Below are 25802 nucleotides of genomic sequence, written 5' to 3' on the forward strand. Positions count from 1 at the left end.
AAACATCCTGTAGTAACATCGGTAGAACATTACGCAGGAAATCAGCATACATTGCACCATTTAGATTGCCATCGATAAAATGGGGGCCAATTATCATTCCTCCCATAATGCCACACGATACATTAACCCGCCAAGGTCGCTGATGTTCCCCTTGTCGCAGCCATTGTGGATTTTCCGTTGCCCAATAGTGCATATTATGCCGGTTTGCGTTACCGCTGTTGGTGAATGACGCTTCGTCGCTAAATAGAACGCGTGCAAAAAATCTGTCACCGTCCCGTAATTTCTCTTGGGCCCAGTGGCAGAACTGCACACGACGTCAAAGTCGTCGCCATGCAATTCCTGGTGCATAGAAATATGGTACGGGTGCAATCGATGTTGATGTAGCATTCTCAACACCGACGTTTTTGAGATTCCCGATTCTCGCGCAATATGTCTGCTACTGATGTGCAGATTAGCCGCGACAGCAGCTAAAACACCTACTTGGGCATCATCATTTGTTGCAGGTCGTGGTTGACGTTTCACATGTGGCTGAACACTTCCTGTTTCCTTAAATAACGTAACTATCCGGCGAACGGTCCGGACACTTGGATGATATCGTCCAGGATACCGAGCAGCATACATAGCACACGCCCGTTGGGCATTTTGATCACAATAGCCATACATCAACACGATATCGACCTTTTCCGCAATTGGTAAACGGCTCATTTTAACACGGGTAATGTATCATGAAGCAAATACCGTTCGCACTGGCGGAATGTTACGTGATATCACGCACTTATACGTTTGTGACTATTACAGCGCCATCTATCACAAAGCGAAAAAAGTGGCCCAACTAAAACATTAATATTTCTTTACGTACTGCACGAATATGTAATAAAAAATGGGGGTTCCTATTTAAAGAAACGCAGTTGATATCCGTTTGACTTATGGCAGCGCCAACTAGCGGGCCAACCATAGCGCCATCTGGTTCCCCCTTCAAGCTAGACAAGTTTGTAGTATTTTCGTTTGACGCTTATTTCGTGAGATATTTGGCCCGGTCACTATCAATGGAACACCCTGTATGTTTAGCTGTTGCAATCATTCCATGTCCTTTCGATAGTAGTTCTTGTAGTCAGCTGTTTTCACTGTATACTTATACATTTCCTCTTTAATTTCTTGCAGTTTACCAGGCCTCGTAAATGTCCTCACATTCCAGGTGGCTATCATGATATCCATTTTCCTCCTGAGTAACCCCTTTCTTTGCTGTGTCACCATCGTGTAATCTACTTATTCTTCTGAGGTCGATGTGTGGTATCCGAGGTGGGTTTGCTAGCCCCCCCATCCAACCCCTAACTTGGAAGACCAGGATTTTCCAGCCGGCCGTTGTGGCCGAGCGGCTCTAGGCGCTTCAGTCCGGAACCGCGCGAGCGCTACTGTCGCAGGTTCGAATCCTGCTTCGGGTATGGATGTGTGTGATGTCCGTAGGTCAGTTAGGTTTAAGTAGTTCTAAGTTCTAGGGGACTGATGACCTCAGATGTTAAGTCCCGTAGTGCTCAGAGCCAGCTGAATCATTTCTGAACCAGAATTTTCCCTTGAGGTTTACTCCGCTAGCGAGAGCCTCCACCCCTCCCGCCCGCTCTATGTGAGACACAGTTCTTCTGTCTCCTCTGTCGAGGCTTGTCCGGCCTGGATGACCCTGTCAGCAGGTATGCTACTGTCGGTGTAGCCTTGGACTTCGCTGGAGCACTCAGACCCTCCAGCCCGCCGCTGAAGGTGCCTTCTATAAGGCTGTGTCCGTGGGAGATAATTTTTCAATTGTTTCTGCAGAATGACGTTGTTGCTTCAACATATTTTTCTGAAAACTCAGCAGTGACGCAAGACATCTAACGCAAATGAAGGTCGGACGTTTGTTTTCCTACCTTTGGCTTTAAACGTGGGTGACATTCATAACATGAAGGTTCAAATGGTTCAAATGGCTCTGAGCACTATGGGACTTAACATCTGTGCTCATCAGTCCCCTAGAACTTAGAACTACTTAAACCTAACTAACCTAAGGACATCACACACACCCATGCCCGAGGCAGGATTCGAACCTGCGACCGTAGCGATCGGGCAGTTCCAGACTGAAGGGCCTAGAACCGCTCGGCCACTCCGGCCAGCTCGATACTTACAACGTGCTGACATGAGGAAAGTTTCCAACCGATTTCTCATACACAAACAGCAGTCGGCCGGCGTTGCCTGGTCAAAAGTTGTTGTGATGCCGCGTGTAAGGAGGAGAAATGCGTACCATCACGTTTCCGACGTCAGATTGTAGCCTATTGCGATTGCGGTTTATCCTATCGCGACATTGCTGTTCGCGTTGGTCGAGATCCAATGACTGTTAGCAGAATATGGAATCGGTGGGTTCAGGAGGGTAATACGGAACGCCGTGCTGGATCCCAACGGTCTTGTATCACTAAAGTCGAGATGACAGGTATCTTATCCGAAAGGCTGTAACGGATCGTGCAGCCACGTCTCGATCTCTGAGTCAACAGATGGGGACGTTTGCAAGACAACAACCATCGGCACGAACAGTTCGACGACGTTTGCAGCAGCATGGACTATCAGCTCGGAGACCATGGCTGCGGTTACCCTTGACGCTGCATCACAGACAGGAGCGCCTGTGATGGTGTACTCAACGACGAACCTGGGTGCACGAATTGCAAAACGTAATTTTTTCGGATAAATCCAGGTTCTGTTTACAGCATCATCATGGTCGCATCCATGTTTGGAGAATTCGCCGTGAACGCACACTGGAAGCGTGTATCACCCGGCGTCATGGTATGGGTTGCCATTGGTTACACGTCTCGGTCACCTCTTGTTCGCACTGACGGCACTTTGAACAGTGGACGTTACATTTCAGATGTGTTACGACCCGTGGCTCTACCCTCCATTCGATCCCTGCGAAACCCTACATTTCAGCAGGATAATGCACGACCGCATGTTGCAGGTCCTGTACGGGCCTTTCTGGATACAGAAAATGTTCGACTGCTGCCCTGGCCAGCACATTCTCCAGATCTCTCACCAATTGATAACGTCTGGTCAATGGTGGCCGAGCAACTGGCTCATCACATTACGCTAGTCAGTACTCTTGATCGTGTTGAGGCTGCATGGGCAGCTGTACCTGTACACGCCATCCAAGCTCTGTTTGACTCAATGCCCAGGCGTATCAAGGCCGTTATTACGGCCAGAGGTGGTTGTTCTGGGTACTGATTTCTCAGGATCTATGCACCCAAATTGCGATAAAATGTAATCACATGTCAGTTCTAGTATAATATTTGTGTAATGAATACTTTTTTATCATCTGCATTTCTTATTGGTGTAGCAATTTTAATGGCCAGTAGTGTAAAATCGCAGGTTATTTTGGGTGACGTTACAGCACATCACACACTACTAAGATACACCATTTTGAAATTACTCCCAACTGGTTTGGAATATTTATTGCATCAGCTTTAGTGGAACAGTTTTGGAAAACAATGTGGAATAACTCTCCTTTTCGTTTCCATTACCTCTGCTATCACCCAATGAACGTAAGGGGTTTTTCCACTAATATCCCTCACATACGCTCTGATCTTCTTTTATATCCTACTAGATTTTGGGACAGCGTTTCACTGTGGACATCACTTAAAGCGTCTCGCAATGAAGTCCACACTAAATTAGAAGATTCTGTGAACCGTTGCCAAACTAAGAAATTTTGTTTTCTTTGAGATACTTTCTGTCTGATTTTGCAACACTGTTCCGACCTGTTTTGCACAACATGTGGGATAATACTTTAAAACCTCTGAATCTACTCGACTCTGCTTCCGCTAACTGTGCAGCTACATTCCGTGTGCAGTGGACTCCTGATTTGTTTAGCAGAACCCAGCATGTCTCCGCCCCACGAATCAATCCAAGAATTCGCAGCAACGCCGTCTCTTAAACGTCTAAGCCTCTGGTTTAGACCCTCGATTCGGCTCTGTACCAACGGTCCACAGCCGATCAGATGCTGCACATGGTGAGCACCGCCTTCACCTTACAAGCCAGCATTCTTTAGCAACCTGGATAGAAAAGTACTCTTCTGATCTGAAGGGACACATATGTTTGGTAGTATGGTAAAGTCCACGCAGGATGCAGTGGCCGATGTACGGTGGCCAGTTTTCGTCCAAAACAGTGGGCGAGTTCAGTCGTTTGTTTGGAAGGACAGGCCGACATTGTTTGCCCTCTTTCGAGCGCTCGGCGCCGCGCTGCGATGACAGAATCTAGCCATAATCCCTGCAGTTTCTCTCAAACTGTTGAACAGAAACAATTCGGTAAAAAAATTTCATTGATTCCCCACTTATAGCTTTAAATCTCTGCTTCATGATGACGTACTCATCGTTTCGAAAATGTGATATTAGCATTTAAGTAAGACATTGTGCGAAATTCGAAAAGTTTGCAATTAAAATTAGCGGTTACTATGCTTTTTACGTTTGTTAAACATTACACAATAGCTTGCTGCATATGAAATTTAGTTAATATTTTCATTAGACTTGGGTGGAAATCTCTATATGTCACCATTCTCAATAAAACTTATCTGATGTAGCACACTCATTTGCGATCGAGCACCAGCTATAAAGCCAGAATGAAACATCTACAACACTATATTTCATGAACGGTTTGAGATATCGAAATGTGATTTTTCAAATGATAGCATGCAAAGAGGAGAGTGTTCTGCTTATTGTGATTATGCAAATCTTCATTATCTACAGTGTTATTTCACGAACTACAGACTTTTCCGATGTCGCCTAACGTGGATGCGACCATCATCATGCTGTAAACAGAACCTGGATTCATCCGAAAGCCGGCCGAAGTGGCTGTGCGGTTAAAGGCGCTGCAGTCTGGAACCGCAAGACCGCTACGGTCGCAGGTTCGAATCCTGCCTCGGGCATGGATGTTTGTGATGTCCTTAGGTTAGTTAGGTTTAACTAGTTCTAAGTTCTAGGGGACTAATGACCTCAGCAGTTGAGTCCCATAGTGCTCAGAGCCATTTGATTTCATCCGAAAAAATGACGTTTTGCAATTCGTGCATCCAGGTTCGTCGTTGAGTACACCATCGCATGCGCTCCTGTCTGTGATGCAGCGTCAAGGGTAACCGCAGCAATGGTCTCCGAGCTGATAGTCCATGCTGCTGCATACGTCGTCGAACTGTTCGTGCAGATGGTTGTTGTCTTGCAAACGTCCCCATCTGTTGACTCAGGGATCGAGACGTGGCTGCACGATCCGTTACAGCCGTGCGGATATATGCGGATAAGATGCCTGTCATCTCGACTGCAAGTGATACGAGGCCGTTGGCATCAAGCACGGCGTTCCGTATTACCCTTCTGAACACACCGATTCTATATTCTGCTAACAGTAATTGGATCTCGACCAACGCGAGGAGCAATGTCGCGATACGATAAACCGCAATCGCGATAGGCTACAATCCGACCTTTATCAAAGTCGGAAACGTGATGGTACGCATTGCTCCTCCTTACACGAGGCATCGGAACAACGTTTCACCAGGCAACGCCGGTCAACTGCTGTTTGTGTATGAGAAATCGGTTGGAAGCTTTGCTCATGTCAGCTCGTTGAAGGTGTCGCCACCGGCGGCAACCTTGTGTGAATGCTTTGAAAAGCTAATCATTTGCATATCACAGCAACTTCTTACTGTCGGTTTAATTTCGCATCTGTAGCAGGTCATCTTCGTGGTGTAGTAATTTTAATGGCCACTAGTGTAATTTTTAAGGGCGATCGATAGCTGGTGAATCGAAAAATGCTGTAGGTTTAGGAACAGCACAGTTGAAGACATTTCACGTTTATTTCTGTACAGAGGATGTGCTTTTCCATAAACTACTGACCTTACTTGTCCTCAGTTCCTCATTTAATAAACACAATAAACCACTAGTACAGAATTCTCTTGCAGTTGCGCCTGCACTACATGTTAGTGAGGTGACATTATGTAAACTCCATTGTGTTTTGGCAAAAGAATCAAATTTTGACACAGAAACAAGGAAAAGTAGGTTTTACTGAAAATTTGCCACTCATGACACTTCTCCAAAAGTTAACAGTGGTTTAATAAATCGCTGCTTTTGTTGTTGCATTTTCAGCGGAATACTTTCTACATACTGCCCAAAGCAGAGGTGAATGTAGACCTCTTTTGAATGGTTACCATGCAAGGGTGGGCTTGGAGGGGCTATACTTAATATTTACAAAAAAATGTGCGGGTAGGCTTCAATTCGGAAAAGCAACTCCCCTCCAGCTCTCGGCATTTCCCCTACAGTGCCTGTCGACACCCCCACCACTACTGCTCTCCCCATGCGTGCCCTGCCAATTGCATATCAACTGGCGACATTATTCTGCACAGACTCTAACCTGCTGTTGGCTGCATCCTATACGCTTTACAGCATCCAGAAAGAACTGTTCCACATCTCGGATGAGTCCCCACCATAGGCAAATAGAGTGCAGCTGAAGTTCTTCCACTCCATGGACACAATATCCATAACAGAATCTGAGACATGGTGGTAGTCAAGGGAAAGCAGGATTCGATTGCGATTGTGGACGGGGCCATAATCAGTTGCCTTTTACAGTTACACACATTTATTTTTAAAACAGTAATTTCAGACTCAACAATAAATTTAAAAAATTCCACACATTATTAATGAAGGAATAAACAACTGTGTAAATAATAGTACTTTCAGTGCGTTACAAGTTAGCAAATCACCGTAAAATACAGATAATGTTTTAAAAGAACAAGCCACTGTGATCACAGCTGAAGGCCTTACATGCGAAGAATGGTAATAAATACAGATATTGAATTATTAAAAGGTAAGTGGCCACAAACACTGCAGAAGGTATCAGACACCAGGAATGGCAGTAAATAAGGTGTTAAGGCTTACTGCTAAACTACAAATATCGGATTATTTTTTCAAAGCAAATGACCACAGTCACGGCTGAAGACCTTACACACCAGGAATGGCAATTATATAAAAAAATTTATAAACCTGCTATAAAACAGCAAATAGAAGCAAAAGTTAATTAAAAGAAAGAAGCAACTGACCACCAAACGGGTGATTGGTTGGTTTGGTTGTTTGGGGAAGGAGACCAGACAGCGTGGTCATCGGTCTCATCGAATTAGGGAAGGATGGGGAAGGAAGTCGGCCGTGCCCTTTCAGAGGAACCATCCCGGCATTTGCCTGGAATGATTTAGGGAAATCACCCAAACGGGTGAAATAAGATGGTGGTAACCTTGTAACAGAACCCTTACACTACTAGATTTATTCCAGAAGGCGACCAGAGCTATTAACTAGACATACATAACCTTTAATGTAGGCATTACAAGGTGCGGTAATAAATAATACAATAATAAAACACAAGGACCAGTCACAGACGGTGCTCCAGGAATCGACCTCTGAGAAGGTCTGGCAACAAACACTTTCGCGAGCAATGAGATAGGCAGCCAAGAGTTGCATTCACTTCAGAAGATGGTAATTCCGACTAGTGGCAGTCTAACGAATGACTAATGATAATCTTGCTGACGCTACCTGGCGTCCGATAAACCAAATGCAGCGATGGAACAATACGCCAAAGTCGGAACCGGCAGTCTGCATATGTCCCCAGAATATTGTGATTAGAGCGCCCGGAACGAGAAACGAACCACTACCAAATTTCCGTCCGATTCGACAAACCCGAAAATCTGAACAAACAAATCACAGTACACAACACCAGACATACTAACGGTAACTAAAACCCCACTCGATTTGCGTGCAAGGCAAAACTGAGATGTAACCAACCAGAATCAGCAACCACACGTCATTGCGGAAACAATCGCAAAGCAACCAAAACCAAGTATCATATGAGTGACATCAAATTCATTAGGTACACAAACGCACACTAAACTCACTGTGAAAACTCGGACGACAGTTGGCAGAATGAAACAAATCTCTTCACAGCTTTATTAATTCACAGTTGAGTAACCACACTGTCTAATCACCGAGCCAAGTGCTTTTAACACAGTAGAGTCCTCAAGTACTAAGCGGTACGCAGATCCACCAAACTGCACATGACGGTGCGATGATAAACTGTCACAACATCACATGCTACAGGGCCCACATGGGTGACTGATTCCACTCTACCTGGATTGAAACCCACTCATCTTAAAGCTTGCTGGACCGGTTTATGACGAGGTTGTACACCCTCGTGATCACAGCCCTTCCATACGGCAGTCCATGCGCGCCCCCGGTGGTCCCGGCGTGTTCTCGCACTGCGCGGACCTGGCTCCTCCTGAGTCCCCACCGAACTGCCACACTCACACGACCCGGGAAAACAACGACGTCGCCCAAAGATAGGGGAACAGTTACTACGTATCGATAACCGCCGCTGCTGCCACTAGCGGACAGGCAACGCTTGCGAAACCGAGTGGCGCCAGTCAAGACGAGAAGAAGACAAACAACCGCAACCATGCCAACTAAACGATACGGTCTGGCCTCCAACACAGGACGAAAACCTACAAACAGCACCAACGCGAGCCGCAGCGGGCGCCTAATAAATGAACTCTTGCCTACAAATAATCCAACCTACTGAGAATGCTCAGAACATGGAGGCCAACAGGCAGCCTCCAAAACTGGACAGACAGGATCATTTTCAGCCACAGTTAGCGCCTGAACCGTATTTCTCAAGCGAACTGGCTTTCCGTAACTGTGCTGAATACTAGGAGAAATGGCGCTGTCAAAACACATCTATCCACTCCAGGATACTGTACATTGAAGCTTAGACAGTGGCACTCCATCCCGAGTGGGTAATATATACACTACTGGCCATTAAAATTGCTACACAAAATAGAAGGACAGATGATAAACGTGTATTCATTGGACAAATATATTATACTAGAACTGACATGTAATTACACTTTCACGCAATTTTGGTGCATAGAACCTCAGAAATCAGTACCCAGAACAACCACCTCTGGCCTTGACACGCCTGGGCATTGAGTCAAACCGAGCTTGGATGGCGTGAACAGGTACAACTGCCTATGCAGCTTTAACGCAATGCCACAGTTCATCAAGAGAAGTGACTGGCGTATTGTGACGTGCCAGTTGCTTGGCCACCATTGACCAGACGCTTTCAGTTGGTGAGAGATCTCGGGAATGTGCTGGCCAGGGCAGCAGTCGAAAATTATCTGTATCCAAAAAGGCCCGTACAGGACTTGCAACATGCGGTCGTGCATTATCCTGCTGAAATGTAGGGTTTCGTAGGGATCGAATGAAGGGTAGAGCCACGGGTCGTAACACATATGAAATGTAACGTCCACTGTTCAAAGTGCCGTCAATGCGAACAAGCAGTGACCGAGACGTGTAACCAATGGCATCCAATACCATCACGCCGGGTGATACGCCAGTATGGCGATGACAAATTCACGCTTCCAATGTGCGTTCACTGCGATGTCGTCAAACACGGTTGCGACCATCATGATGCTGTAAACAGAACCTGGATTCATCCGAAAAAATGACGTTTTGCCATTCGTGCACCCAGGTTCGTCGTTGAGTACACCATCGCAGGCGCACTGTGATGCAGCGTCAAGGGTAACCGCCGCAATTGTCTCCGAGCTGATAGTCCATGCTGCTGCGAACGTCGTCGAACTGTTAGTGCAGATAGTTGTTGTATTGCAAACGTCGCCATCTGTTGACTCAGGGATCAACACGTGGCTGCACGATCCGTTACAGCCATGCGGATAAGATATCTGTCATCTCGATTGCTAGTGATACGAGGCGTTTGGGATCCAGGATGGCGTTCCGTAATTACCCTTCTGAACCCACTGATTCCATATTCTGGTAATAGTCATTGGATCTCGACCAACGCGAGCAGCAGTGTCGCGATACGATAAACCGCAATCGTGATAGGCTGCAATCCGACCTTTATCAAAGTCGGAAACGTGATGGTACGCATTTCTCCTCCTTACACGAGGCATCACAACAACGTTTCACGGGGCAACGCCGGTCAACTGTTGTTTGTGTATGAGAAATCGGTTGGAAACTTTCCTCATGTCAGCACGTTGTAGGTGTCGCCACCGGCGCCAACCTTGTGTGAATGCTCTGAAAAGCTAATCATTTGCATATCACAGCAACTTCTTCCTGTCGCTTAAATTTCGCGTCTGTAGCACGTTATCTTCGTGGTGTAGCAATTTTAATGGCCAGTAGTGTAGACTTGCAAAATTAAAAATTATTATTATCGATTGTGTGCAATGCAAATAGACTACAATAGATATCAGCAGATATATCACCGGATCAGCATCCATGGGTCTGTGATATTGCCACCTTTTATACTGAAAACATACCTATACGTTAGGACCAGCTACTACAGAGAATAGTATGCCCTAGTAGTTAATGGAAAAGAACTGATCACTTTTTTTTATGATCTTATGCAGGAATTCGACGTCGACGACCTGTGTGGGTGGCGGCGGTGATGCTGGCTGCCTCCGGCATCATCATCCTCGTCATCCTGGCAGGAGTGTTGTACTTCGCAGACTTCTCTTCAAGTAAGTTCCTAAGACAGACAGAATGGTAAGTTAAAATACTTCGAGTTTTTAGTTCACTCTGCACTAATGACATAATGTTCCTCTTTGGCACCAAAGGTGTCTGATACTTGAACTACAGCTGATTGCCTTTGCCAGAGTGAATGCTAACATCGCTACACATGCATTACATTGCACATCACTGTATCTTCATTGATGCCATACCCAAAGATCGATACATTTCATTTCAATGCATTTAATTCGTGCCACATACGGTCCGCCCCGATAGCTGAGTGGTCAGCGTGACGGATTGGCGTCCTATGGGCCGGGGCTCGATTCCCGGCTGGCTCGGAGATTTTCTCCGCTCAGGGACTGGGTGTTGTGTTGTCTTCATCATCATTTCATCCCCATCTGGCGCACAGGTCGCCTACTGTGGCGTCGAATGTAATAATACCTGACCAAGGCGGCCGGACCTGCCCCGTAAGGGGCCTCCCGGCTAATGACGCCAAACGCTAATTTCCATTTCCATGCCATATACAGGGTGATGATTACTGAACTACATGAAAAAAATCGTAAATTAGCTACAAACCATGGCGTGCAGACACTTTGTTCAATATATAAACGTCACTAAAGCTCCCGGGTGAAATTTTCGCTCTGCAGCGGAGTGTGCACTGATATGAAACTTCTTGGAAGATTCAGACTGTGTGCCGGACAGAGACTCGAACTCGGGACGTTTGCCTATCGTGGGCAAATGTTCTACCATCTGAGCTACCCAAGTACGACTACGCCCCCTCCTCACAGCTTCCCGAGTTCGAGTCTCGGTCCGGCACACAGTTTTAATCTGCCAGGAAGTTTCATGTCACTAAAGATATTCGGCTTTTGGTTACGATAAATTTGATATGCCTGCCGTCATTGGCAATGATGTGGCGCAGACGAATAGCGACATTCTCCATGACCCGCTGAAGTGTCTGAACATCGATGCTGTCGATGACCTCCTGAATGGCTGTTTTCAGCTCAGCAGTGGTTTTGCCGTTATTACTGTACAACATGTCTTTAATATAGCCCCAGAAAAAGGAATCGCATGTGTTCTGATCAGGAGAATATGGCGGCCAATCAAGGCCCCTCGCCAGTGGCCTCTGAATACCCCAGAGCTAGAAGGCGATCCTCAGACTCTCTGGCTCCGATGGGGTCGAGCTCCGTTTTGCATGAACCACATATTGTCGAAATCAAGGTCACTTTTGATAATGGGGATGAAATCATCTTCCAAAACCTTCACGTAGCGTTCGGTAGTTACCATGCTATGAAGGAATATCGGACAAATTGTTCCCTGTCTGGACATTGCATACCAGACAGTCTGCCGTTGAGGCTGAAGAGACTTCTCTATCGCGAAATGCGGATTCTCAGTCCTCCAAATGCGCCAATTTTGCTTATTGACGAACACATCCAAATGAAAATTGGCTTCCTCGCTAAACCAAACCATACAAAGTCCCATCATGCCCCTCGATCAACCGTACAGTTTGCGCCGGCCGGGGTGGCCAAGCGGTTCTAGGCGCACAGTCTGGAACCGCGCGACCGCTGCGGTCGCAGGTTCGAATCCTGCTTCGGCCATGGATGTGTGTGATGTCCTTAGTTACGTTTAAGTAGTTCTAAGTTCTAGGGGACTGATGACCTCAGAAGTTAAGTCCCATAGTGCTCAGAGCTGTTTGAACCGTACAGTTTGAGCGTCCTAACGCATATCGTTTTGACGCTTTAATTTCATGTAGTTCAATAATTGCTACCTGTACTTCGCTTGAAACAGAATAAGACAGTCCACGTCCGACACGGTTCCCCTAGTGGTGTTTCTACCACATACCTCCTGGGTTTATGTTTTCTTTAATCGCGTTCTTTAATATAAACTTGAAACGTGTAACACACGGGGAGTTCAACAGATAAAAATGAAGGACAAAATGGTATTGTAAGTTAAGTATGTAAGCCCAGATATTTCTGAAATATAAAACTGTACTATATAATCCGATTAGAATCATGATTCATTTCGTAACTAGATAGGAACTGTAACATCTCTATCAGTGCAGGGAATGACAATTGACTCTCAACAGAAACAAATGTGAAGTATCGCCAAATATATGACAGAAAGACTCTTTATTGTACGATTAGTACCCAGCTCCTTCGCTCAGGGAGTTGATATGAGATTGTATGGTAGTTGGAATAAAGGAATAAACTAGAAATTATTAGAGGAAAATTTTTTTAAAATTGAAAACATATTATAAGCATTTTACCATACTTGCTAAAGTATAAGAGGTAAAACTTTTTATTGAAAACATGTTCTAACTACGTACAATACTTTTTTTACAAACAACATTTTTCATTTTGTTATCTAGGTGATACATGTACAAATTTTTCGAATATCCTATTCGAGAGCAACCTACGTATAGTTGACCGTAAAGAAACAGAAGTTGTAAGTAGGCTGTTTAGGTTTTTTTTTTATTGGTAACGCCACCTCTGTATGAAAATCACTGGCTGTGCTGTGTGCAGTCTGTGGCTAGTTTGCATTGTTGTCTGCCATTGTAGTGTTGGGCAGCAGCAGCTGGATGTGAACAGCGCGTAGCGTTGCGCAGTTGGAGGTGAGCCGCCAGCAGTGGTGGATGTGGGGAGAGAGATGGCGGAGTTTTGAAATTTGTCATGAACTGCTATATATATTATGATGATATTAAGGTAAATACATTGTTTGTTCTCTATTTAATATCTTTCATTTGCTAACTATCCCTATCAGTAGTTAGTGCCTTCCATAGTTTGAATCTTTTATTTAGCTGGCAGTAGTGGCGCTCGCTGTATTGCAGTAGTTCGAGTAATGAAGATTTTTGTGAGGTAAGTGATTTCTGAAAGGTATAGTTTAATGTTAGTCAGGGCCATTCTTTTGTAGGGATTTTTGAAAGTCAGATTGCGTTGCGCTAAAAATATTGTATGTCAGTTTAAGCACAGTCTTGTATAATTTCTCTAAGGGGACGTTTCAAAGTCTTTGAGATTGATTGCCACAATATTTTAAAATTTGCCCTTGCGCTTTGTTAATTGTAAAACTGTAGGCTACCCTGATCTGATATTGCAATCTTTTAAATTGGAGTGGCAGTTCAGAAGAGATCAGTTGTGTTCTGGAGATAAAGAGCGTGTCTCCTTTGTACTTTCCAGTTATAAGTTTGGCTTCGAAGATGTTATTCGATAGCTGTTTGACGATCATCCTTGTTCCATTACATAGTTTTGGCGAGTTGAGATTTCTGAGTAGTATGTGCTCGGAGATCCAATTGTAAGTCGAAGGCACTGTAATGTCATTTCTAGTACTTGCAAAGAGTTTAGAAATTCTGTAGGGAAGTTCACACTTTCCTCAAAGTTTACCATCGTGTCGACCGATTTATATATTTTCTCTTCACCGGGGATTTTGTTTTGAATATTAAAGTTGATATCGTCAACAGTATTATTTTAGTTGCCAAAATTGCCCTTTCAAATAGCCGGTTGTGAACAACGTTTGGAAAAATTTGGTCGATGAGTTCGTTTTCAGTAGTGTCTATGTTGCAGAAATCGCTGTTGAGTTTAACAAGGCCCGTCGTCTGGTCAGTAGTGTTGTTTCGCCTTTCGATAGCCGAACTTTCACGTTTTTTTTTTTTTTTTTTTAGTTGCGGTATTTGTATGTGGGGCCGGAGATGTGATTTTTAAAGCATTTTTACAAAATGACTTCGACAAAATTTCCAATTGGTGTGATTAATGTCAGTTAGCTCTAAATGTAGATGAGTTGGAGAAACAACTCTCGTCTGCTGGTGCTTGACTTTGGGTTCAAAATTGGTTCAAATGGCTCTGAGCACTATGGGACTTAACTTCTGAGGTCATCAGTCCTCTAGAACTTAGAACTACTTACATCTAACTAACCTAAGGACAGCACACACATCCAAGCCCAAGGCAGGGTTCGAACCTGCGACCGTAGCGGTCGCGCGGTTCCAGACTGTAGCGCCTAGAACCGCGCGGCCACCCCGGGCGGCCTGACTTTGGGGGTAATGGGAAGTGTTTGTCGAAAATCTCCTTGAAAGTATGAGTAGAGTTCCGCCTATCAATTCAGTTTTCTAGTAAGTCTTGTAACGTTCTGTCCATGGCTTCGGGTGATTTTTTATGTGACATTGCGCATTCGTCCTAGAAGATAATTTTAGCTTGCCTTAGAAGTTCACCTCGTCCAGATGCTCTTGAGATTTTACATGCCGGGAATTGTTCTTCGGCTACATTCAACGGTATGTGTAGGGCATAATGGGCACTTCGTCCCCCCCTTCCATAAGTGTGGCTGCAATACCGGATGATGCCAGTACAAGTGCGACGTGTTGTTTAGCACTTCTTTCCACCAGCAGTAGCTTTATTAAAAACGTTTTCCCGGTGCCGCCTCGTGCGTCCAAGTAAATAATTCCGCCAGTGTTTTTGTCGATCAGGTTCATGATAACGGGGTGAATTTCCTTTTGATTGTTATTGAAGAGTGGTTTGTTGTGAGCAATGCATTGAAGTAGTTCGTTGAAGTTGTAGCCTTTTCCTTTGTGATTTCAAAGTTTAGCACACTGATAGCGTTTTTTCGTTGTGCTTGCATCCCAATTTGAGCTAAGGTCTCGTTGTTTGTTGCTAAACATTTATCTTAACAGACGAATGACTGTTTCATTGGAGATGTCGGCGTTGAATTCGATGGTCAGTTCAGGATAAGTTTGCGGGATTTGTTACGGTATGTCATCACTCGCACTTTCTTTGAAGGAGCCACACAGCTGTTCTGGATTCTACGGGTTTCGTGTTGTTCAGCAGAGTGAGGCTTCAACCAGTGATTGTTGTTTTCCAGTAGTCCTAAGCGATGGCATACTTCTCTGTACGTCTGACATAGGTAACCGTCAACAGTCTTGAGAACTGCGAAATCTGTTGGTCCCCGTATTGCGTGTAGGCTATATCCAGAGATAGAAACATTCGGCGTTGTTCGGACGTAGTACTCGGCCTGGTGCGCCAGTTTTTTGATTCCTTCTTGATGTTCTGCTGGAATTTCTTGTTTTCGTCGTTGAAAGATTTTTATTGTTGTGTTTCACGTATAATAGGTAGGGCGTCGACATTTATTAATGTTTTCGAGAATGGATGCGTTTGGCATAATTGGTAAAAAACTGCTACTGTTGTGTTCTGAGGTACTTCGCTTGTGCAGTTTTTCTGGCGGTGTTTTTTGTAAAGTAAACTCTCAGTCCATTCTCCAAAACTACTGCTAGATGTTGCTCAGTTGGTTCGCGCTCGTGTGGCTGCACCTACGATACGGCTCACTGTATCGCTGAGGCGCACAAGCCTCCCCACCAACGACAATGCCATATTTTTTAAATTATTCATTTATTTATTGACTTTCTCAGTTATTATCTCTTTGCCCTCATGTTTATATAGCACGTAATAAAAGTAGGAGAGTGAATCAAATGAAAAACCTTAAATTTGTAATAACAAATCGAAATTTCGCGCCGTTATCCTGTAAGTTGGTAAGCATGCTACAAACAGCGTGCAGAATGGCCTGTAGGTGGCAGCATTCTGCAGATGAATACATCCCGTCACAGTATCAGTATAAAGATGGCCGCCCCACTTGCGACTTGCACCAATGAAGAACAGCTTTCTGTTATTCGGTTTTTGTGTTGTGAAGGTGTGAAACCCATTGAAATTCATCAACGAATGAAGGTTCAGTACGGTGATGCATGTTTGTCACAGCAACAAGTCTACGAATGGAGTAGGAAGTTCGCAAATGGTGTGACTTCACAGAACATTGCACCAGTTGAAGCCATAGTGAAGGACAACCGCCGAGTGACACTGAATGACACTGCAGCATGTTTATAGATTAGTCATGGGTCAGCACACCACATTGTGCATGATGTGCTCCACTTTCACAAAGTGTCTGCAAGATGGGTGCCACGGCAGCTGACTCCTGAAATGAGAGAACGACGTATTGATGCTTGTGAAGAACTTCTTCGGCGCTTTGAACGAGAAGGTGATGATGGCTTCCTTGCAAGAATCGTTACTGGGAACGAAACCTGGCTTCACTTCCACCAACCGGAAACGAAGGGAGTGAGCAAGGAAGGGCCCCATTCCTAATCACCAAAATCAAAGAAGTTTCGAACAGAACCATCTGCAGGGAAGGTGAGGCTGACTCTCTTTAGGGGAAAAAAGGCGTCATTTTGGAGTATTACATGCCTTGAAGGGACCACTGTCACCAGTGAATCATACACAGACCTCCTAAAAAAATCATGTGAGGCCTGCAATCAAATCAAAGCAACGTGGATTGCTGTCAGTAGGTGTCCTTTTGCAACATGCCAATGCAAGGCTCCACACTGCCTATACAACAGTTGCAACAATCACAGACCTGCATTTTGAGTGTCTTCCTCAACCACCATATTCACCAGACGTTACCCCAAGTGATTTCCATATGTTTGGACCACTCAAAGACGCAATGTAAGGAAAGAAGTTCCGTTCTGATGAAGAGGTACGCCACGCGGTGCATGAGTCGTTGTGCAGACTACCAAAAGAATTTTCTTCTAAAGGAATTTATGCACTTTGTAAGCGCTGGAAGACTTGCGTTGAGTGTGGGGAAGATCATGTTGGAAAGTGATACAGCTTTGTACCATTTCTGCACAATAAATAATATTTTTAAAAATTTAAGGTTTTCATTTGACTCACCCTCGTAAAATTTAGTGGGCGCTTCACAGCGTCCACCATTGACTGAAATAAAGCGTAAATACCGAATCAGAGAGTGGGCCGTCCTCTCATAAGAAAACGTTTCCATCTACGTCTACATAAGTACTGCGCAAGCCAACGTATGGTGCGTGGCGGAGGGTACCCTGTACCACTACTGGTCATTTCGTTTCCTATTCCTCTCACAAAGATAGCCTCCGTACGAGCCATAATTTCTGTTGTCTTTATTGTCGCTAAGTGAAATTTGTGTTGGCAGCAGTAGTATCGTTCTGCAGTCAGATTCAATAGCGTTCCCCAAAAAAGTCGCCTCCGCTCCAAGGATTCCCGTTTGAGTTCCCAGAGCATCGTCTAGTAACACTTGCATGTTGATAGAACCTACCGGTAACAAATCTAGCAACCAACCTCTGAATTTCTTCGATGTCTTCCTTTAATCCGACGTGAAGTGGATCCCAAACACTGGAGCAGTACTAAAGAATGGATCGCGCTACTGTTGTATACGCGATCTCCTTTACAGATGAGCCACACTTTTCCAAAACTCTCCCAATAAACCATTTACCTTTCCTACTGCAATCGTTACATGCTCGTTCCATTTCACATCGCTTTGCAGCTTTTCGCCTAGATATTTAACCGACGGAACTGTGTCAAGCAGCACGTTACTAATACTGTATTCCACCATTATGGGATTGTTTCTCCAACTCATCTGCATTTAGAGCTGACTGACATTAATCACACCAATTGGAAACATTGTCGAAGCCATTTTGTATCCTCCTACAATCAGACTTCATCATTGTCAACAAACAGCCACAGACTGCTGCTCACCCTGTCCGTCAGATTATTTGTGTATGTAGAGAATTACAGTGGTCATGTCACACTTTCCTGGGGCACTCCTGACGTGACCCAAGTGTCTGATGAGCTCTGGCCGTCGAGTACAGTATTCTGGGTTCTATTACTTAAGGGGCTCCAGAGAGGCTCAAAATCATGAAAAGTTCAATTTTTACTTTTTTGCGTTTTCTGAATCTGCAGATATATAATTTATTCAATTCCGAAGACTACAACTATTTTTAATTTTTTTTTGAAATGTGTTCTACATGGGCGTGACCCACTGTGGCGCTGTTAAACTGCTGTCAAATGGTGTTTTTATTAACGTCCGTGTTCATCAGGTACATTTTAGTGATGTGAGATAAAGTATGTGTTGTGGCTAACCCGTGATGGTTCAATATATATCGCTGGTGTGATTGTCGATTGTTTCATGTTTATTTACTCTGTCGTTATCTCGAAAATATTCGTAATTAATTCTGTTTCTTGTGTCTCTGTTTTGTTGAAGTATAATAATGAGTAAAAGTAAAGTTATTAGAAATCCTCTGAAGGCTTTTAAGAAAAGGAGAAATGTTGGAAAGCCAAAGGTATGTGTTATTACTGTAAACAATAAAGACGATAACCAAGTGAGTGAACCTAACCTCTCAAGTACACCTGCCCATAGCAGTCAAAGTGGGAAAGAAAATACTTCACAGAAGAAGCTTGGTTCAACGAGTGAAAACTATGAATGTTTTATGGGCGAATCGGATGTGAATGAAATATTTGATATGTCGGTTCTCAAAGGAATTTTTTCAAACTGTCTAAGATGTATTCATTGTAGTGAAGTTGGTCTGGAACTCTCCATAATAAAGCACATAGGACTTGCTAGTGAAATACAACTGAAATGTGATAAGTGTTCATACATGACCACCTTTTGGAACAGTGTTGCAGTAACTGCAACTGAAGAAAATGGTAGCAAAATCTACGAACACAACAACGAGCGATGCTTGCTTTAGACAAGGAACGCCTTCGGGCTGCAGACAGGGCTGTAAAGAGTCTAGAAACACAAGCAAGAGTAAACAGGAGGAGGAACAAGAGGAAGCTGGAGGAGGAGTTTGCAGAGGATGAAGATAATCCATCCTATGGACCTGGAATGCACTAAAAAGTTAATCCAATCTTTGTCGCTCGATTCCCAAAACTTTTATTTTCTCATACTAATTACATGTTTTCTAAGGATCTTCCAAACATGTTTGTTTCAAACTTTCAGTAAATGTTACACAGTACCTTCTGCATAATTTGACACAGCCTTTTTCCAAAAAACTGTATATTTTTGAATATATAAATAAAAAATTGCAAAAAAATGTTGTGGATTTTCATTACAATTGAAAAAAAATCATCTCTAATAACTAAACTAAAATTTTGTAAAATCCCTGTGTTAAGTTGTAGCCCATATTCCCATAAATAATCTGTAAAAAGTTCAACTTCCTACCTCAAATACTTTGTGAGGAAAGATGTAATTTATAAGCGTTATTTTAACATTGCAAGTATAGGGCGTTCCGGAGCCCCTTAAGAAGTCTTCGAGCCACTCACCTCTCTGGGAGCGTACTCCATAAGTTCGAACTTTCGTTAACAGGCTGCAGTGGTGCACCGTACCAAACGATTTTCGGGAGTTTATAAATCTGAATTCCACGCATATGTAGCGTACAAGCACCACAACTAGTGGCTTCCGTTGCTATTGGAGGATTGGAGGAATGCATATGGTGTGTGTGTGTGTGTGTGTGTGTGTGTGTGTGTGTGTATGTCTGTGTGTGTGTGTGTGTGTGTGTGTGTGTGTGTGTGTGTGTGTGTGTGTGAGAGAGAGAGAGAGAGAGGGAGAGAGAGAGAGAGAGAGAGAGCGCGTGTTCAGTGAGCGACACACAGGCTTGCTAGCGGCACATCGCCTGAGTAGCTGGATGTTCAAATGGTGCTGGTAAGAAACCGTCGCTATGGTTTGCCACTTTTCGGTAATTCGTTCGTTCGCCATTCACAACTCCGCATACTTTCACAAGCTGTCTATTAAATTGTCCTCACAATAGATGCCAGCCAGATATACCCGGATTAGAACCTTGCACTAAGGCAGTTTGCAGGACTGATATTAATCACTAGATATCTAGGATATGGATAATAAGTAATTCGTGGTTATGCTCAGAGACGACGACTGTCTAGTGTAGTTTATTTGTTTGGTAGGAAACAGAGTGGTCATTAGTTTGCGAGGCGAATATGGTTGTGGTGATAGTAGCGTAACCCAGGTCAAGATTAGGCCGAAATATGACAGTTTTGTTTGCTGCGTGTTAATCGAGTTATGTCACCGAATGAGAAATAAGAATTTTACCCATGATCGAAAGGAAATAATCCCATCGTTACGTTATTTTTTTTTTTAGGTGGTGCATGATCTGTAAGATATTCATAGGTCCATTCATTTCAGACGAGCGAACGACTGGACAGAATTACTTGAACTTTGTGGAAAATTTGTTTGTTGACCACGTTGGTTCAAATGGCTCTAAGCTCTATGGGACTTAACATCTCAGGTCTTCAGTGCCGCCGGCCGCGGTGGTCTAGCGGTTCTAGGCGCGCAGTCCGGACCCCGCGACTGCTGCGGTCGCAGGTTCGAATCCTGCCTCGGGCATGGATGTGTGTGATGTCCTTAGGTTAGTTAGGTTTAAGTAGTTCTAAGTTCTAGGGGACTGATGACCAAAGTAGTTAAGTCCCATAGTGCTCAGAGCCATTTGAACCATTTCTTCAGTCCCCTAGAACTTAGAACTACTTAAACGTAACTAACCTAAAGGACATCACACACACCCATGTCCGAGGCAGGATTTGAACCTGCGACCGTAGCAGCAGCGCGGTTCCGGACTGAAGCGTCTAGAACCGCTCGGTCACAGCGGCAGGCTGACCACGTTGAGGACGTGCGTTGCACTGTACTTCCAGCATAACGAAGACCCTCCACATTTTACCAGACGTGTGAGGGAAATCTCAACCACACTTATCCTGATCGCTGGCTTGGTCGTGATAGTCACCAAGCTCGCCAGACCTTATGCCGTTAGACTTTTGTGTATGGGGTTGGTTCATCTGGTGTGTACAAACGGAGGGTGAATACTCGAGATGAACTACTTGGTCGCATAACGGACGCTGCTGCCCTCATTAGGGTACGAGTAGAAGCACTCAGACAAGCAGCACAACCGGCTTTCGCAAGAGTGGACAAATGCAGTGAAGCTGACGGTGGGATATTGGAATATTTATTGTGGACCGTACAACAGCTGCAACGTGACGCGTTCGATAATGCTTAGAGGTCAATGTCTTAACAATATTCTTCAATTGATGCTTTGTAAAAGGCATGTTGTGCTGTTTACTGACTGTTGTACATGTGTGCATGTGTAAACCTGATACAAAAAATGAACAACAATGTACCGGGTGATCAAGAAGTAAGTATAAATTTGAAAACTTAATAAACCACGAAATAATGTAGATAGAGAGGTAAAAATTGACACACATGCTTGGAATGACATGGGGTTTTAAGAGAACAAAAAAAGTTCACAAAATGTCCGACAGATGGCGCTGGACAGCAAAAACGTCAGTGACTGCGCATGACAATCGTATATACAAGGAGCTGTAATGAGAGAGAGAATCAGATGCGCCAGCAGTCGCAGCATGTTGACGTTACCTGAAAAGGCGCTTTTAGTGAAGCTGTATTATCAGAATGGGGAATGTGCTAGTTCAGCGTTACGATGCTATCGCCATAGGAAGGGGATTCTAACAGGTAAAGATCCATTGTCAAATGCAGCTGTGGCGAGAATGATTTCGAAGTTCTAAGCCACGGGTTGTTTAGACGATAGACCCCGTAGTGGCCGACCGAGCACAAGGCGTAATGCTGCTGAGACAGTTCAGGAAGAAATGGAGACTGTAGCGGGTTCGTCTATGCACGGGGAAGTCAGCGCTCGTGCAGTCGCACGTCGCACCGGCATTCCATACACTACTGTTTGGTTGGCACGGAGGCGTACCCTCCGATGCTATCTGTACAAAATCCGTCGGCATCATGAACTGCTACCTGGCGATTTAGTGAAGCGGAGGGCAAGTGCGGTGTGGGCGTTTCAAAAGATGGCGGAAGATGACGATTGGTTGAGTAACGTGTTGTGGACCGACGAAGCTCATTTCACGCTCGGAGGGTCTGTCAACGCCCACAACTGCAGAATTTGGGCTACCGAAAATCCTAGAACTGTCGTGGAAACTCCGTTGCACGACGAGAAAGTCACGGTATGGGTTGGATTTACCACATCTACCGTTATCGGGCCTTTTTTCTTCGAGGAAATGCGTGAGTCTGGTTTTGTGACTGCTACCGTGACGGGTGAGAGGTACGCCGATATGATACAGAATCGCGTCATCCCCAGCATGGCTGATCAACACCTGCTGTAACGTACGATGTTTATGCAGGATGGCGCTCCACCCCATATTGCTAGACGCGTGAAAGATCTCTTGCGCGCGTCGTTTGGTGATGATCGTGTGGTCAGCCGCCACTTTCGTCATGCTTGGCCTCCCAGGTCCCCAGACCTCAGTCCGTGCGATTATTGGCTTTGGGGTTACCTGAAGTCGCAAGTTTATCGTGATCGACCGGCCGACATCTCTAGGGATGCTGAAAGACAACATCCGACGCGAATGCCTCACCATAACTCCGGACATGCTTTAAGTGCTGTTAACAACATTATTCCTCGACTACAGCTATTGTTGAGGAATGATGGTGGACATATTGAGCATTTCCTGCAAAGAACATCATCTTTGCTTTGTCTTACTTTGTTATGCTAATTATTGCTATTCTGATCAGATAAAGCGCCATCTGTCGGACGTTTTTTGAACTTTTGTATTTTTTTTTTTTTGTTCTAATAAAACCCCATATCATTCCAAGCATCTGTGTCAATTTGTACCTCTCTATCTACATTATTCCGTGATTTATTCAGTTTTCAAATTTATACTGACTTTTTGATCACCCGGTACATTAAATGTGTTCTGTCTCGGAAGCCGTTCGGAACAGTGCATATATCCATATGAAACTTTTGGCTTCAAATGATCGTTTCTGTCAAATCTCTGAAAACTGGCTGTTGGTCCTGGTACACCTTGTATATTTCAAGGCAAGCGAGTGGTTGCTCCCTCTTAGTTGCCGCCTGCTCTGCTACTGCTGAGATCGGGTTCTATTTTGGTCTGGTAGCTGTGTGTGGAGAGTAATGTCGCTCTTTTGGCCTGTGCAGTTTGCGGCCCCGACGACGCGGTGGAGGTCTCGGAGGACGTGTCACAGGCCAAGTACAGCTCGGAGCGGCACATCGAGCCGCACTCGTCCTGGAGCCTGCGGCCGCAGCGACAGGGACTGCAGCTGGCGCACCCGACGCCGTACGTGGTGGTGAAGCACACGGCGGGTGGGCGCTGCTTCGGTCTCTCCGATTGTACACCGGTGCTGCAAGCCATACAGGTGTGTTTGCTTAGTTTCTGCCAGTTCTCAGCTCCCTGCATCAATAATACGACACCGGGTCACACCAGGCCCGCGACTTTTGCCCGCTCCACATTAATAAGCCATACTGCTACACTCGTACACTATGTGATCAAAAGTATCCGGACACTTGGCTGAAAATGGCTTACAAGTTCGCGGCGCTCTCCATCGGTAATGCTGGAATTCAATATGGTGTTGGCCCACACTAATCCTTGATGACAGCTTCCACTCTCGCAGCCAAACATTCAGTCAGGTGCTGGGAGGTTTCTTGAGGAATGGCAGGCCATTCTTCACGGAGTGCTGCACTCAGGAGAGGTATCGATGTCGGTCGGTGAGGTCTGGCACGAAGTCGGCGTTCCAAAGCATCCCAAAAGCCTTCTGTAGGATTCAAGTCAGGACTCTGTGAGGGGCAATCCATTACAGGGATGTTAGTGTCGTGTAACCACTCCGCCACAGGCCGTGCATTATTAACAGGTGCTCGATCGTGTTGAAAGTAGCAATCGCCATCCCCGAATTGCTCTTCAACAGTGAGAAGTAAGAAGGTCCTTAAAACATAAACAAATGTTCAAATGTGTGTGAAATCTTATGGGACTTTACTGCTAAGGTCATCAGTCCCTAAGCTTACACACTACTTAACCTAAATTATCCTAGGGACAAACACACTCTCCCATGCCCGAGGGGGGACTCAAGCCTCCGCCGGGGCCAGCTGCACAGTCCATGTCTGCAGCGTCTTAGACCGCTCGGTAATCCTACGCGGCAAAAACTGCGCTGTGACAGTGCCAAGCAAAACTACAAGGGGTGCAAGCCCCATCCATGAGAAACGCGACCATCACCGTAACACCACCGCCTCTGAATTTTACTTTTGCCACTACACACTCTGGCAGATAACGTTCACAGGGCATTCGTCATACCCACAATCTGCCATCGGATCGACACGCTGTGTGCCGTGATGCCTCACTCCACATAACGTTTTTCCACTGTTCAATCGTCCACCGTTTACGCTCCTTATACCAAGAGAGGCGTCGTTTGGTATTTAGTGGCGTGATGTGTGGCTTATGAGCAGCCGCTAGGAATCCAAGTTTTCTCACCTCCCGCCTAACTGTCATAGTACTTGCAATGGATCCTGATGCAGTTTGGAATTCATGTGCGATGGTTTGGATAGATGTCTGCCTATTACAAATTACGACCCTCTTCAACTGTCGGCGGTCTCTGTCAGTCCACAGACGAGGTCGGCCTGTAAACTTTTGTGCTGTACGTGTCCCATCACGTTTCCACTTCACTATCACATCGTAAACAGTGGACCTAGGGATGTTTAGGAGTGTGGAAATCTCACGTACAGACGAATGACACAAGCTGACCACGTTCGAAGTCCGTGAGTTCCGCGGAGCGCCCCATTCTGCCCTGTTACGATGTCTAATGACTACTGAGGTCGCTGATATGGAGTACCTGGCAGTAGGTGGCAGCAAAATGCACCTAATATGAAAAACGTATGTTTTTTTGGGGTGTCCGGATACTTTTGATCACATAGTGTATCAGTATTAAACTAATGAGTACTATTACATATTTATTAGAAAACAGAAAAAGATAAATTACTATCTCAAGTACCCTGTTTTACACAAGGATGCCGAAAAAGTGTCTGAAGAAATTAAAGTACACTCTAAGACTAAAAACAGAAGAAAGAAAAAAGACAAATAAGTGACACTCCACGAGGGAATTATCCGAAAGCGATGGAAACCTACAGATCTGATGTATATTTCTAGACAAACAAATGATTAAAATTCAGAAAAGTTGGGTGATGTATTCAAGAGAAAGAACTTCACAAAATGAACAGGTCAATAACGCGTTGGTCCACCTCTGGCCCTTACGCAAGCAGTTATTCCCCTTGGTATTGATTAATCGAGGTATTGGATATTCTCCTGAAGAATATCGTGCCAAATTCTGTCCAGTTGGCGCTTTAGATCGCCAAATTCTCAAGATAGTTTGAGGGCCCTGTCCATAATGCTAAAAACGTGCTCTAGCCGTGCGCAGGCGGGCGTTATCTTGCTGAAATGTAAGCCCGGGATTGCTTGTAATGAAGGGCAACAAAACAGGTCGTAGAATATCGTCGACGTACTGTTGTGCTGTAAGGATGCCGCTGATGACGGCCAAAGGGGTTATGCTATGAAAAGACCATCGCTCTTGGTTGTCTGGCCGTATGATGGCTGACAGTTAAGTTGGTATCCCAACGCTGTCCAAGGCATCTCCAGACACGTCTGT

At 44.9% G+C, this 25802-nt stretch overlaps 1 protein-coding gene across 1 annotated transcript in view; it reads left to right on the top strand.

Moving 5' to 3' along the window:
• Positions 1–25802, top strand: part of LOC124796276 (peptidoglycan-recognition protein SC1a/b-like) — a 48597-nt gene that overhangs the window by 12752 nt on the left and 10043 nt on the right. The window contains exons 2-3 of the mRNA XM_047260392.1: positions 10436–10546; positions 23311–23528. Of these exons, the coding sequence (XP_047116348.1) occupies positions 10436–10546; positions 23311–23528 (329 nt within the window). The remainder of the gene's footprint in view (positions 1–10435; positions 10547–23310; positions 23529–25802) is intronic.

Source organism: Schistocerca piceifrons, chromosome 4 (genome assembly GCF_021461385.2).
Source record: "Schistocerca piceifrons isolate TAMUIC-IGC-003096 chromosome 4, iqSchPice1.1, whole genome shotgun sequence".
Lineage (NCBI taxonomy): Eukaryota > Metazoa > Arthropoda > Insecta > Orthoptera > Acrididae > Schistocerca > Schistocerca piceifrons.